General features: G+C 45.9%; 1 protein-coding gene across 8 annotated transcripts in view; it reads left to right on the forward strand.

The window, feature by feature from the left end:
* LOC125028586 (chitin synthase chs-2-like) overlaps positions 1 to 12,500 on the forward strand; it is a 68,353-nt gene that overhangs the window by 41,003 nt on the left and 14,850 nt on the right. For 6 of the 8 annotated variants that reach the window (XM_047618031.1, XM_047618032.1, XM_047618035.1 and 3 more), the window contains exons 5-21: positions 2,087 to 2,217; positions 2,538 to 2,700; positions 3,301 to 3,516; positions 3,923 to 4,094; positions 4,723 to 4,895; positions 5,099 to 5,298; positions 5,511 to 5,735; positions 5,862 to 6,102; positions 6,481 to 6,743; positions 7,129 to 7,339; positions 7,582 to 7,698; positions 7,852 to 7,935; positions 8,125 to 8,351; positions 8,562 to 8,729; positions 10,308 to 10,622; positions 11,749 to 11,993; positions 12,429 to 12,500. The exon at positions 12,429 to 12,500 is cut by the window's right edge and continues 62 nt beyond it. In XM_047618031.1, the coding sequence (XP_047473987.1) occupies positions 2,087 to 2,217; positions 2,538 to 2,700; positions 3,301 to 3,516; positions 3,923 to 4,094; positions 4,723 to 4,895; positions 5,099 to 5,298; positions 5,511 to 5,735; positions 5,862 to 6,102; positions 6,481 to 6,743; positions 7,129 to 7,339; positions 7,582 to 7,698; positions 7,852 to 7,935; positions 8,125 to 8,351; positions 8,562 to 8,729; positions 10,308 to 10,622; positions 11,749 to 11,993; positions 12,429 to 12,500 (3,223 nt within the window). Of the gene's footprint in view, positions 1 to 2,086; positions 2,218 to 2,537; positions 2,701 to 3,300; positions 3,517 to 3,922; positions 4,095 to 4,722; positions 4,896 to 5,098; positions 5,299 to 5,510; positions 5,736 to 5,861; positions 6,103 to 6,480; positions 6,744 to 7,128; positions 7,340 to 7,581; positions 7,699 to 7,851; positions 7,936 to 8,124; positions 8,352 to 8,561; positions 8,730 to 9,049; positions 9,356 to 10,307; positions 10,623 to 11,748; positions 11,994 to 12,428 lie in introns of all 8 variants that reach the window. The other 2 variants (XM_047618038.1, XM_047618034.1) reach the window with 1 other exon arrangement.

The following is a 12,500-nucleotide window of genomic DNA, read 5'->3' on the forward strand; positions in this document are numbered from 1 at the left end:
CTTACTAATACAACAATGCAGACAAAATATTACAAAGCAAGCACTGCATCAAAATCTCGCTTCAGACGCAATGAAAGTATTTCACTAGCAATGAGAAGGTTGATTTGTGTAAGATGTTATAGTTTCATTTAGAATACAATCGTAACAGTATGGGAAGAGATCTACAGTTAAAGAGAAACACCAATTTAGAGATCTGATAGAACAAATGAAAGATACTAAAGAAAAGCAAAGATGAGGGGTACAAAAGAGAAGAAAAGGTAAGAGTAACAAAAGATGAAAAAAAAAGATACAATACAATACTCAAGACACAGAAAATACGAAGGAAAAAGAATACGAGAGAAAAGCAGCATCCTTTTTGACAAAAATAGATAATTAGCATTTAGATTACAAGAGTTTTTTTTAGACGTAAAATTATAAAGAGAAAAAGAAACGCACGATTGTAAACGGAGGGACAAAAGGAACCACACTTGACCAAGCCAAGGTCACAAAACGGTCAGCCGTCTGGAGGTCAAAGGAGAGGGCGTAGAGACGCCCAGGATCACGTGATCGACCACGCCGAATAGGAAAGTTGGGGGGGGGGGGGGGGTCTTCCTGTGTTTTATATATTAGTTCAGATATTTTTTTGTATGGAAAGTTATAAAAATAAAAAGAAAATGATCTCGGCTTCAGGAGGAATGGGGAAAAAGGTGGGAGGGTTTAGGGAAGGGAGGAGAAAGGAGAAGGGAAAAGGGGGTTAGGAGGGGAGGAGAGGAATAATGAGAGGAGAGAGGGTAAAGGGTTAGAGGGATGGGGTAGAAGAATTAGAGGGGGTTGTAAGCGAATTAGGGGAGGGAAAGGGAACGGGAGCAGGGAAAATAGGGGAAGAGGAGAGCAACGTGTGGGCCATCTCGGAGGCTTATGCAAAGGTCACTTCTAAAGTTTAATGATAGTGGTGTGACTTTATGACCCAGTGCGCATTATGGGTGCAGTAAGGTAATTTTTTCAAATGTTGCTCTGACCGTTGCACTTTCTTTTCTTTTTTGGAGGGGGGGGTCGTATTTTTTCATCACTATTGGTAACGTAATCAACATCATCATAATCACATGATAATGGTGCTCATCACCTTCGCCTTCATCACCATCATTATCATTATCACAACCATCTTCGCTTACATCATCGTTATCATCATCACCTTCTCCTCCCATCTTGAAATATGAAATGAAATATGGAAAGAATGCACGATGGGTTAAAGAAAGAAATCCCAGGGTCAAAGGTCACGAAACAAACGAAAGCAAATGGATACAAACAATTCTCTTTTTCTCCGCTGAACATCCGGATAAAATCAGATAGCAATGTGTTTACCATTTTGTCTTTATTCTTCCGGTATTTCATCGTATTTTGCTCTTAACTCTCCAATTTTCATTTTTATTTTTCCTGCTTTTGTCGAGTCCCCTTCCTGTTTTCTTTCTAATCATCATCATTCAATCACCATATTAGTTTATCACACTCCTCCCATAATTATAAAAAGTTTGATCTCCATCTCTTCGTCAGCTTTAAAAAGAAATCCATCGCTCCCTTAATTTTAGACAATCCCCATTTTCATCTCTCCCTCAGCTCTAAACCATCGCCCTTCCACCTTTCCCTCAATTATAAACAATCTATTCCACTTCTCCCTCAAAAACAATCCTTTTTCCATCTCTCCGTCAGTCATTAACAATCTCCTTTCCACCTCTCCCTCAATTATAAACATTCTTTTCCACCTCTCCCTCAATCATAAACAACCGGCTCCCTATCTTTTTTCCACTTTTTCCTGACATAAACCATCCTTTTCCCACCTCTCCCTCACCGTCTCTCCATCTCTCTTTCAATTATAAAAAATCCTTTTCTCATCTTCCCCGCAAATCTAAACAATTAATTTCCACCTCTCCTCTTCGTAATATCGCATGATATCAAAACTATACCTTTTCCATCTATTCCTTAAGTAACCAGCTCTCCACTTCTCCATCAATTCTAAACAGTTCCTTCTCCGCCTCTCCCTCAATCACAAACAACAGTCCCTCCACCTCGCCCTCGAGTCTAAACAGTCCCCTCTCCCCCTCTCCCTCAGGTTCGGAGAAGGACTACGTGGCAACCATCCCCGAGGAGGAGAACGTCGTGTGGGCGTGGATGCTCCTCCTGTGCTTCATCGTCCCCGAGTCTGGCACTCTCTTCCGGTCCGTCAGGATGTGCGTCTTCAAGGTGCGTCTGCTTTATATTTATTGATTGGTTTAATTTGTTTATTTGTTCTGACTGGTATAAAGGTGAATGGTATAGTGATAATGATAATAAGGGTGATAAGAATAATGATGAGGATGATAATAATAATAGTGATAAGAATAATGAAGATGATAATGATAATAATAGTGATAAGAATAATGATATTGATGATAATAATAACAATAGTGATAAGAATAATGATATTGATGATAATGATAATCGTAATAATAGTGTCAACAGCACCCATAGTGAAAACCCCAAGACACGCTTTTATTGACCCCGCCCCCTCCCTCTGCCAACAGTCCCACAAGCGCCCCTTCTTCGGCGACTTCTTCTGGGTGTTCGTGTTCGAGAGCCTCCACACCGTCGGCACGGCGCTCCTCGTCTACCTGGTGCTGCCCGACCTCGACGTCATCAAGGGCGCCATGTTGACCAACTGCGTCGCCTTTGTCCCTGGCGTGTTCGGTAAGGAGGGAGGGAGGGAGGGAGGGAGGGAGGGAGGGAGGGAGGGAGGGAGGGAGGGAGGAGAGGGGGGAAGGGTGGAGGGAAAAGAGGGAGGAAGGGAGGGAGGGAAGAGAGGGGGGAAGGATAGAGGGAAGGAGGGAAGAGGGGGGGAAGGAAGGAGGGAAGAGGGGGAAAGGAAGAAGGGAAGAGGGGGGAAGAAAGGAGGGAAGAGGGGGGAAGGGAAAGGGGAAAGAAGGAGGGAAAAGAGAGGATGGAGGAAAAGAGTAAAGGAACATTATAGTGGATGTAAGAAGGGAGGGAGTGGAAGAAGGAAGGAAAGAAGAGAGGGAAGAGAGGGGAGGTGAAGGGGAAGGGAAGGGCATGGAGGGAGGATAGGGAGAGAAGAGAAGGGGATGGAAGAGGAGTAGTGGAGAGAGGAATGAGGACGTGGAAAAAGATTAGAGAATAAGGAATGGTAAAACAAGAAAAAAAAACAATAAGGAACCAGAAAGAATTATCCAACGCTAAAATTGCTCAATTAAGAAAATTGGGAACGAATAAGACAGGCACTTAACCACGCCCACACAGGCACCTAACCACGCCCCCCGCCCTTCTCCACAGGCCTCCTTTCGCGTAACAAGAAGGAGTCGATGGTGGCCGTGAAGGTGCTGATGGACCTGCTCGCCCTCGCCTGCCAGCTCACGGGCTTCGTGGTCTGGCCGATCGTCGAGTACGGCAAGGACCCCAACTCGTGGCGCGTCTGGCTCATCCCCGTCGCCATCTTCCTCACGTCCTTCGGCTGGTGGGAGAACTACGTCGACCGCCATTCCAAGTTCTGTGAGTAGTTCTGCTTTATACTCTTTCTGTCATTCGATTATTTTTTTTTTTTTACGCTTTCATTCCATTTTCTCTGTAAGTAATTCTATTTTCTACTCTTTCTGTCCTATTCTATTTTTTTTTCTGATTTTCCCCTGTCTGCTTGCAACGCTTTCTATCATTTTTTTTTTCTGTAATTATTGTTTTCCGCATTTCTTTTATTTTTCATTTGATTATCGCATCCTATCTTTTTTTTTTTTTTTTTTTTATCTTTCATTTGATTTTTCTTTATATCGGAAATTTGTCTTCTTGGATATGACGAAAAAAAAAAGGATAATGATGGTAATGAGCTATTATTCACGCTGTTCCTTTGCACCATATTCATCACTCCCCTTCCTTTTTTTTCTTTCGCTTCCCCACCAAACAGCCCTGATCAAGTATTACGGAGGAATCAAGGAGCGCCTCCTGAAGACCCGCTACTTCTGCTACATGTTCGTGTCCGTCATCAAGATGCTGCTGTTCTTCGGCATCATGATCCTCTCGATGAGCACCAGACTTCGGGAAGTCAGCACGCTCTTCGAGATCGGAAAGGCCTTCGGGTAAGAGAGAAAGGGAGACGGAGAGAGAGAGGGAGAGAGAGAGAGAGAGAGAGAGAGAGAGAGGGAGAGGGAGAGGGAGAGGGAGAGGGAGAGGGAGAGGGAGAGAGAGAGAGAGAGAGAGAGAGAGAGAGAGAGAGAGAGAGAGAGAGAGAGAGAGAGAGAGAGAGAGAGAGAGAGAGAGAGAGAGAGAGAGAGAGAGAGAGAGAGAGAGAGAGAGATAGAGAAAGAGAGAGAGAGAGAGAGAGGGAGAGGGAGAGGGAGAGGAGAGAGAGGGAAGAAGGGAGAGAGAGAGAGAGAGGAGAGAGAGGGAAGAGGGGAGAGAGAGAGAGAGAGGAAAGAGAGGGAAGAAGGGAGAGAGAGAGAGAGAGAAGGAGAGTGAAGGAAGGAGGGAGAGCAGGATAAGGAGGGAGGAAGAGATGGTAGAGAGGGCGAGGGGAAAAAAACTAACAAAAGTAAGATAACGAGAACAAAAAGTAATCAAGCCCACGAACAATATAAAAAGAATGGAAACAAATTAGAGGGAATCTCCGCAAACATCACACCCATACTATAATTTCCCCTAGACTTATCACGTACACAGCCTGCAGCAACGCCCCTTTCGCTCTCATAACGCCCTTTCCTCTGTCAGCGTCCACGTCATCAACGTGACTGAAATCCGCGAGACGCTCCCCGGCGACACGATCCCTGACTTCCCGACGGTGGCGCCCCTGCAGGAGACCTTCACCATCAATTCCTCGGAGTACACGCCCATCTACGTGTTCCTCGTTCAGGTCCTCTGCGCGTGGCTGTGTTACATTTTCGGTGAGTTTTATTTCTTCTTCTGTTTAATTGCGATTTCAATGTCAGTTATGACAAGGGAAAATACACAGACTTCAGACTCTGCAGCAAATTCAACTCATACCTTCAGTTATTTTTTTAGTATGTTCAGTTTAGAAAGCAAGCGCACCCCCCCCCCCCCCCCACGAGCTGACAAGCCAGTACCCGGTCCTCCCTCCCTCCCACAGGCAAGTTCGCGTGCAAGATCTGCATCCAGGGCTTCAGCTTCGCCTTCCCCGTGAACCTGACGATCCCGGTGTCCATCTCCCTCCTCATCACCATGTGCGGCCTTCGCTTCGACACCGCCTGCTCCTTCCAGTTCATGCCGTCCTACCTCTTCTGGGAGTGCAAGAACGGCGACATCCTGCAAGACTTCCTGAATAATGATGTAAGGAGCATTCGGTTTGGAGCGTTCTTGTTACGTAATTTGTTACATATATATATATATATATATATATATATATATGTATGTATATATAGATAGATAGATAGATAGATAGATAGATACAGGCGTATCTCATCCGTTGAGATATATCTCTCTAAACTAGGTTTTGGTGGAAGTTCATTCGCTGGGATATGTATTTCTAAAATTGTTTCCAGTACGCCTGGGTGTGGTTGCTGTGGCTCCTGTCCCAGACGTGGATCACCCTGCACATCTGGACCCCGAAGTGCGAGCGTCTGGCATCCACGGAAAAGCTGTTCGTGTCGCCGATGTACAACTCGCTCCTGATCGACCAGTCGCTGGCCATGAACCGGCGCAGGGACGACGAGGGCGAGGTCAAGACGGAGGAGCTCAACCTCAACCCGGACGAACACGACAACGAGGTGAGATCAAGGGCTGGTTTGCGTTGATATGCGACGAAGTTGTCACGATAAGGCTCTCCCGATATTGCTAAGAACTGAGGCTTCCTTCCTCCTTTTCCACTTCGCTAATCCACATTCCCCCAACAGCAATCGCAGTACTACGAGACCATCTCTATCCACACCGACTCATCCAACACGAACGTCTCCAAGACTAAATCATCCGACCACATCACCCGCATCTACGCCACGGCCACTATGTGGCACGAGACTGAGGAGGAGATCATGGAGATGTTGAAGTCGATCCTTCGAATGGACGAGGACCAGTCGGCCCGACGCGTTGCCCAGAAATACCTCAAGATTGTCGATCTTGACTACTACGAGTTCGAGAGTGAGTGTGTGTGTGTGTGTGTGTGTGTGTGTGTGTGTGTGTGTGTGTGTGTGTGTGTGTGTGTGTGTGTGTGTGTGTGTGTGTGTGTGTGTGTGTGTTTGACAATGAGTGGACTGATTATGTGTTGTAAATCGTGTAAGTGCGATGTGGATGATTTCCAGAAATATAAAAGTATTTTCAGAAATTTAACAATAGAATGATGATGATTAATGACAACCATGAGGATGTCAGTAGTAATAAAAAAGGTTATTTTAGTAATAATTGAAATGAAGCCAACGCTAATCAATGTTACGTTAATCACAATAACAGTAATAATGATAACAATAGAAATAGAACTATCATTCATCCAACTCTGACGACTTGCTCGCCCTTTCACAGCCCACATCTTCTTCGACGACGCCTTCGAGATCGCCGACGAGAACGAAGACGAGAACGTAGTCAACCAGTTCGTCCGGCTGCTGGTCAACCTGATGGACGACGCCGCCACCCACGTCCACCAGACCAACATCAGGATCAGGCCGCCCAAGAAGTACCCGGCGCCCTACGGAGGACGCCTCGTGTGGACGCTGCCCGGCAAGACCAAGATCGTGGCTCATCTCAAGGACAAGAGCAAGATCCGACACAAGAAGAGGTGGTCGCAGGTGAGGACGCGGAGAGGGAGGGAGGGCGAGAGGGAGGGAGGGCGAGGGGGATGGAGAGAAGGCGGGGGCATGAGGGGGAGGGAGGGAAAAGGTGGTGTATAAGGGTTGTTTAGCGGTGAGGGGTGTTTGTGGAGAAAGGGGTGGGCGGCGGGAGGCTGCTCACGTAGGGTAAGAGGGATGGTCATAAGCGGAGGAAAGGATGATGAGGAAACTGTATGTAAATGGAAGAGGGGGTGATTATGGGAAAGGAAGGATCTGATGTAAGAGAGAAGATAGCAGTGGTAGTGGAGGAAAAATGAGGTAATGGGAATAAGATAAATATTATTCTGCGAGAATATTAAACTGACAGTGAGTTAGTGCATTAAAAGCCTCTGTCCTATCCCAGGTGATGTACATGTACTACCTGCTGGGCTTCAAGCTCATGGACCAGCCCATCTCCGTCGACCGCAAAGAAGTGATCGCCGAAAGGACGTTCCTGCTCACCCTGGACGGCGACATCGATTTCGCTCCGCCCGCCGTGGCCTTGCTTGTGGATCTTATGAAGAAAAACTCCAACCTGGGCGCTGCCTGCGGGCGTATCCATCCTGTAGGCTCTGGTGAGGCGTCTTATTCAATGTTTTTTTTGTGAGAGTTTTAGATGTTTTCCTGTGTCTGTGAGCACCTGGGGATCCGATTTAAATATTGGCGAAAAGTGCTCTGAAACCTGCATCGAGGTATCGGGAATTGTGCATTGCGGTGTTTTGAGGCTTCATGTGGGGATAGTATGTGCCCTCAGTCCTACCTATCACATTAATTCTTATTTAAGTGTATAATGCTGACAATGTCTTCCTTTACGCAGGATTGATGATGTGGTATCAGATGTTCGAATACGCTATTGGCCATTGGCTGCAGAAAGCAACAGAGCATATGATCGGCTGTGTATTGTGTAGCCCTGGATGCTTCTCGCTCTTCAGAGGTAATTCTGTGTTCTCTTTTGAGGACGTTTCTAGTCTCATAGCTATAGCACGCCTACGCGTCTCCATTGTGATGTGTAATCATGAGGTATCCACTGTCTTATTTTTCCCTCTCTCTTAGGATTTTTTTTTATTGTTTTCATTCTTTATTTCAGGAAAAGCTCTCATGGACGACAATGTTATGGCAAAATACACCACGAAGTCCAGCCAGGCCCGTCACTACGTACAGTACGATCAGGGTGAGTGCGCGAAACAAGTCCCTCTGCGGGTTGGTCAGTTAGATCAGTTCAACGAGGAAACGAGACTCAAGTGCTCCCCATATCTGCTCACTTATCAGCTCTTATTTCTGTTCCCCGGCGCTGACGTCCCATTTTCCTCTTTTCTTTTATCCAAGCTTCAGGCAATTTCACCTCTGCTCTCTCCCACAGGCGAAGATCGATGGTTATGCACGCTCCTTCTGCAGCGAGGCTACCGCGTCGAGTATTCGGCCGCCTCCGACGCCTACACTCACGTCCCTGAAGGCTTCAGCGAGTTCTACAACCAGCGCCGTCGGTGGGTGCCCTCGACCATGGCCAACATCATGGATCTGCTCCAGGACTCCAGGAAGACGATCGAAGTCAACGACAACATTTCCCTTCCGTATATTTCCTACCAGGTGAGGAGGTCGATTCAGGAAAAAGAAGATAGTGCTATGGGCGGATACTTTCTAGAAGTATTCCTATTTTTCTTTCTTTCAATTCATTTATTCTAACTCCCATTCCTTAAGTCTTTTTTCCCGGTTGGGAAAGTCAGAATTTGTTTCGCCCATTTTCCTTCATTTGCTTATGTATTCCCAACAGACATACATTCCTCTTCTCTCCAACAGACTATGTTGATGGCCGGTACCATCCTTGGCCCAGGAACCATCTTCCTTATGTTGGTGGGTGCCTTCGTGGCTGCCTTCCGAGTGAGTAACTGGCTTTCCTTCCAATACAACATCTACCCCATTGTGTTCTTCATGTTGGCTTGCTTCCTCCTCAAGTCTAACCATCAGGTAAGTTTTTGCTTGCACTTCCTTTATTAAATGTGTGTTCCGTTGTCTTTCCGTATTTTGATTGTTGGAGTTTCTTATATGTTCGATTCAATTGTTTTTTTTTGTTCATATTTGTTTTTGTTTCATTTCGTTCATATACCTGTTTTTGTTTGTTTATGCTCATTTGACCTCCTTCTTCCCCTCCTTCCCCTACCTCCGTACCCGTCCCGTCTTGTCTCACGTAACGTACGGCGTGTGTGTTCCTGTCTGTCTGTCCGCCTGCGTGTTCGTCCGTCCGTCCGTCAACCTGTCTGTGTACGCATCTGCCGGCGCGACATCAGCTGGTAGTCGCCCAGATCCTTTCGGCCGGCTACGCCCTCGTAATGATGGCTGTGATTGTGGGTACGACGCTGCAGTTGGGCGAGGACGGCGTCGGCTCTCCGTCAGCCATTTTCCTGATCGCTCTCTCGGGTAGCTTCTTCATCGCCGCCTGCATGCATCCGCAGGAGTTTAAGTGCATTATCCCCGGTCTGCTCTACCTGATGTCCATCCCGTCTATGTACCTGCTCCTCATCATCTACTCCCTCATCAACCTGAACAACGTCTCGTGGGGAACCCGTGAGATCGCCACGAAGAAGACCAAGAAGGTTTGTTCGAGGATTCGGCCTCCGTCGCCCGGGCTCCCGGCGTGGATCTCCTCGCCCCGGGCATGGCGGGCTCCTGCTGCGGGGGAAAGGGCTCGCTGTGCATGAGGACGCTTTTTTATTCTTACGCTAACAAAACATATGTCGTTTACAGCAAAAGGGACTTAAAATGCATGAAGAGAGCTCATTATTTAGCATGATGTAGTATTATTAGTAGTTTCTTTTTTTACTGATATATATATATTTTTTTACCGTTTACCGATTGCTTCTGGCCAAGAATCGACCCTTTCTCGATAAGAATTTAATTTGCAAGAATGAAAACCAAGAAATAACTTATTACGGAAAGTAAGTATTCAGCGTAACTGAGATGGGTGGAATCTATGTATCATTTTGTTTCGTAAAATGTTGGTCCGCGTTAATTGTGACGAGGGGTTTATACGGCCTCAGCGTTGTTTGTTTGTTTGTCTTTTGCGTGAATTGGTGTTTCATCGTTTTTCAATATTTATTTTCCTTCTTTTATTTGACAAGCCGTTTATGTAATAACCCTTTATTTTTTCACCCCGAAAGCTCACAAACAGCTTTAAAAATATATCGTCAGTATAAATCACCACTTCCAAAGCAAAAGAAGATAGAAAAATATCCTGAATTTAAATAATTATACTAACCAACCCATTTCCTAAGATAACTGTTATTACATACTAACAAACTATTTTTCCTTCTTTTTCGACCCACAACTCCCTCCAAAAAATAATAATACGCCCTAAAAAACGCTGACCCGTCCCATGCCAAACACAAAAATCCTCCCCACACTGCCTCTTAAAAAAATATCCCCTTTCCCACCTTCTAAAAAATACGCTTGTCCTGCCTACCCTCTAAAAAAAATCACCCCTCCCTGCCCACCCCCTGAAAACTATCCCGACCCACCCCTCTTACCCCCTCAAAACAAACGGAACAGATCAGCATCGCCTACGTTCTGACGGCCGTCTACGCCCTGGTGATGATCGTGGTGCTGGTGGGCATGATGCTGAACTTCGCTCAGGAAGGTTGGCTCACCCCGTCCGCCATCTTCTTTATGGCCACCGCCGGCTCCTTCATCATCACCGGTATATTACACCCGAAGGAGTTCATGTGCCTCCCGTGCGGACTCGTCTATTACATGGTCGTGCCGTCGATGTACCTGCTCCTCCAGATCTACTCGTGCTTCAACCTGAATAACGTTTCCTGGGGGACGAGGGAGGTGGCGCAGAAGCAGAAGAAAAAGACCAGAGAGGTAGAGTGGGGGTTTAGGGGGAGGGCGAGGGTGAGAAAGAGGGAAAGAGGCGTGAGAGTGGGAGTGAGAGTGGGAGTATGAGTAGAAGAGAGAGAGAGAGAGAAAGAGAGAGAGAGAGAGAGAGAGAGAGAGAGAGAGAGAGAGAGAGAGAGAGAGAGAGAGAGAGAGAGAGAGAGAGAGAGAGAAGGGAGAAGGGAGAAGGGAGAAGGGAGTATGAGTAAGAGAGAGAGAGAGAGAGAGAGAGTGGGGTGAGAGACAACCAGAGGTGTTTTACTTGGAAATTATGTTGATAGAATACCTTAGAAATGACATTTTTTATTTATTGCAAATAGCCAATTCTCTTATCGTCTGATATTCGGTGCTTAAAAATATTGGAAATTCCACCCATCCATGAACGCCATTTATGGTCCAGCGAGAGTGCCTCGGAAACTCGGCTCAAGTTTAAGGCTCTGTCATTGTTGGAGGGACGTAGTCAGCAACTCGTTTAAGTATGCATGCTGACCGTATTCTCATATGTGCATGCTGAGTCTGTATTTTATAACTTATATGTGCATGGTATATAAATGAGATATTTCTATTTTGTGTTAGAACGCACTGTGGTGAGAGTTTTGCCTCTCATCAAACAGGAGTTTCAATAGAGAATTTCACATATGTTTGATATACTAACTTTGGTTTAAGGTGCTTTTAACAAAATCGGGAATGCATGGTCTAATAGTTTAGGAGGATGCTTACGTAGCGAAAAAAAGTAGTTTGCATGTTAATGAAATTGCAATCCTTTTTGCCATATTTATAGTAATTAATTTTGTATTACCTCTATCTCTTTTGGATATGTACACTTTCAACAAAAAAACTCTTAAAATGAGTTTCAATATTGGATAAAATTGAAATTTTGATTTTGTAAGCAATATCCTAATGATATATTTTGAACAGATTTCATGGAAACAAATATAGAAAAGGTATGGACGAGAATGAATAACTTCCTGTTTCGACTAAATCTGTATTTGTGATGGAGATTTAATCGAAACGCGTCAGGTGCATGAGCGCAGTGGAGTTATTCGTTCCATCTCCTTCCCCACTCACTAATCAACTCTCTTCCTCCCTCCCTTCCTCCCCCCACCCCACACAGGAACTCGAAGCGGAGAGAAAGGCCGCGGAGGAAGCCAAGAAAATGAAGAAGAAGGAGGGCTTCCTCGGCTTCCTGTACAGGAACGAACAGCCGGACGAGGACGAAGGTTCCATCGAGTTCTCGCTTGCGGGTCTCTTCAAGGTCATGTGCTGCGTCCACCCGAAGCCCAACGACGAGCGGCAGCAGCTGGCCAGTATCGCCAACTCCCTCGATATCCTCAAGAGGCGCTTCGAGTCCATTGAATCGTAAGTCAGGGAGCGGAGGGGAAAGGAGAGAGGGGAGAAGGGGGGGATGAAGGCAGGGAGAGAAAAAAAAGGGAAGGGGGAGGGGGAGAGGGGAGAGGGAGGGAGGGAGGGAGAGAGTGAATGGGAGATGGAGAGGGAGATATGTTCAATACTACTTGGAACATGCTCTACTTATGAAAATTTCTGATAAAATACCTACCATTATAAAGAACATATTTTGACTCTTCTATTTAATTAAGCTCCTCATGTCATTCATCACAAATTTGAAAACCTAGTCGAATTGAAATGGTAAAGAAGACACTCTTATAGAATTCGTAACAACACATACTCCTCTCTTTCTTCCCTTGTAGCTTTCTTTCTACGACCGAAAAAAAATGTGATTTTATTATTTCGCATCTTGCTGTCATTATTATAACCTGATATTTTTCCGCACAGACACATGGGAATCGCCCCGAGTGCCCGCAGGCGTTCAACCATGCAGCAGCGAGTCTCCCTCAGGTCGGACGG

The sequence above is a fragment of the Penaeus chinensis genome, chromosome 9, assembly GCF_019202785.1.
Source record: "Penaeus chinensis breed Huanghai No. 1 chromosome 9, ASM1920278v2, whole genome shotgun sequence".
NCBI lineage: Eukaryota > Metazoa > Arthropoda > Malacostraca > Decapoda > Penaeidae > Penaeus > Penaeus chinensis.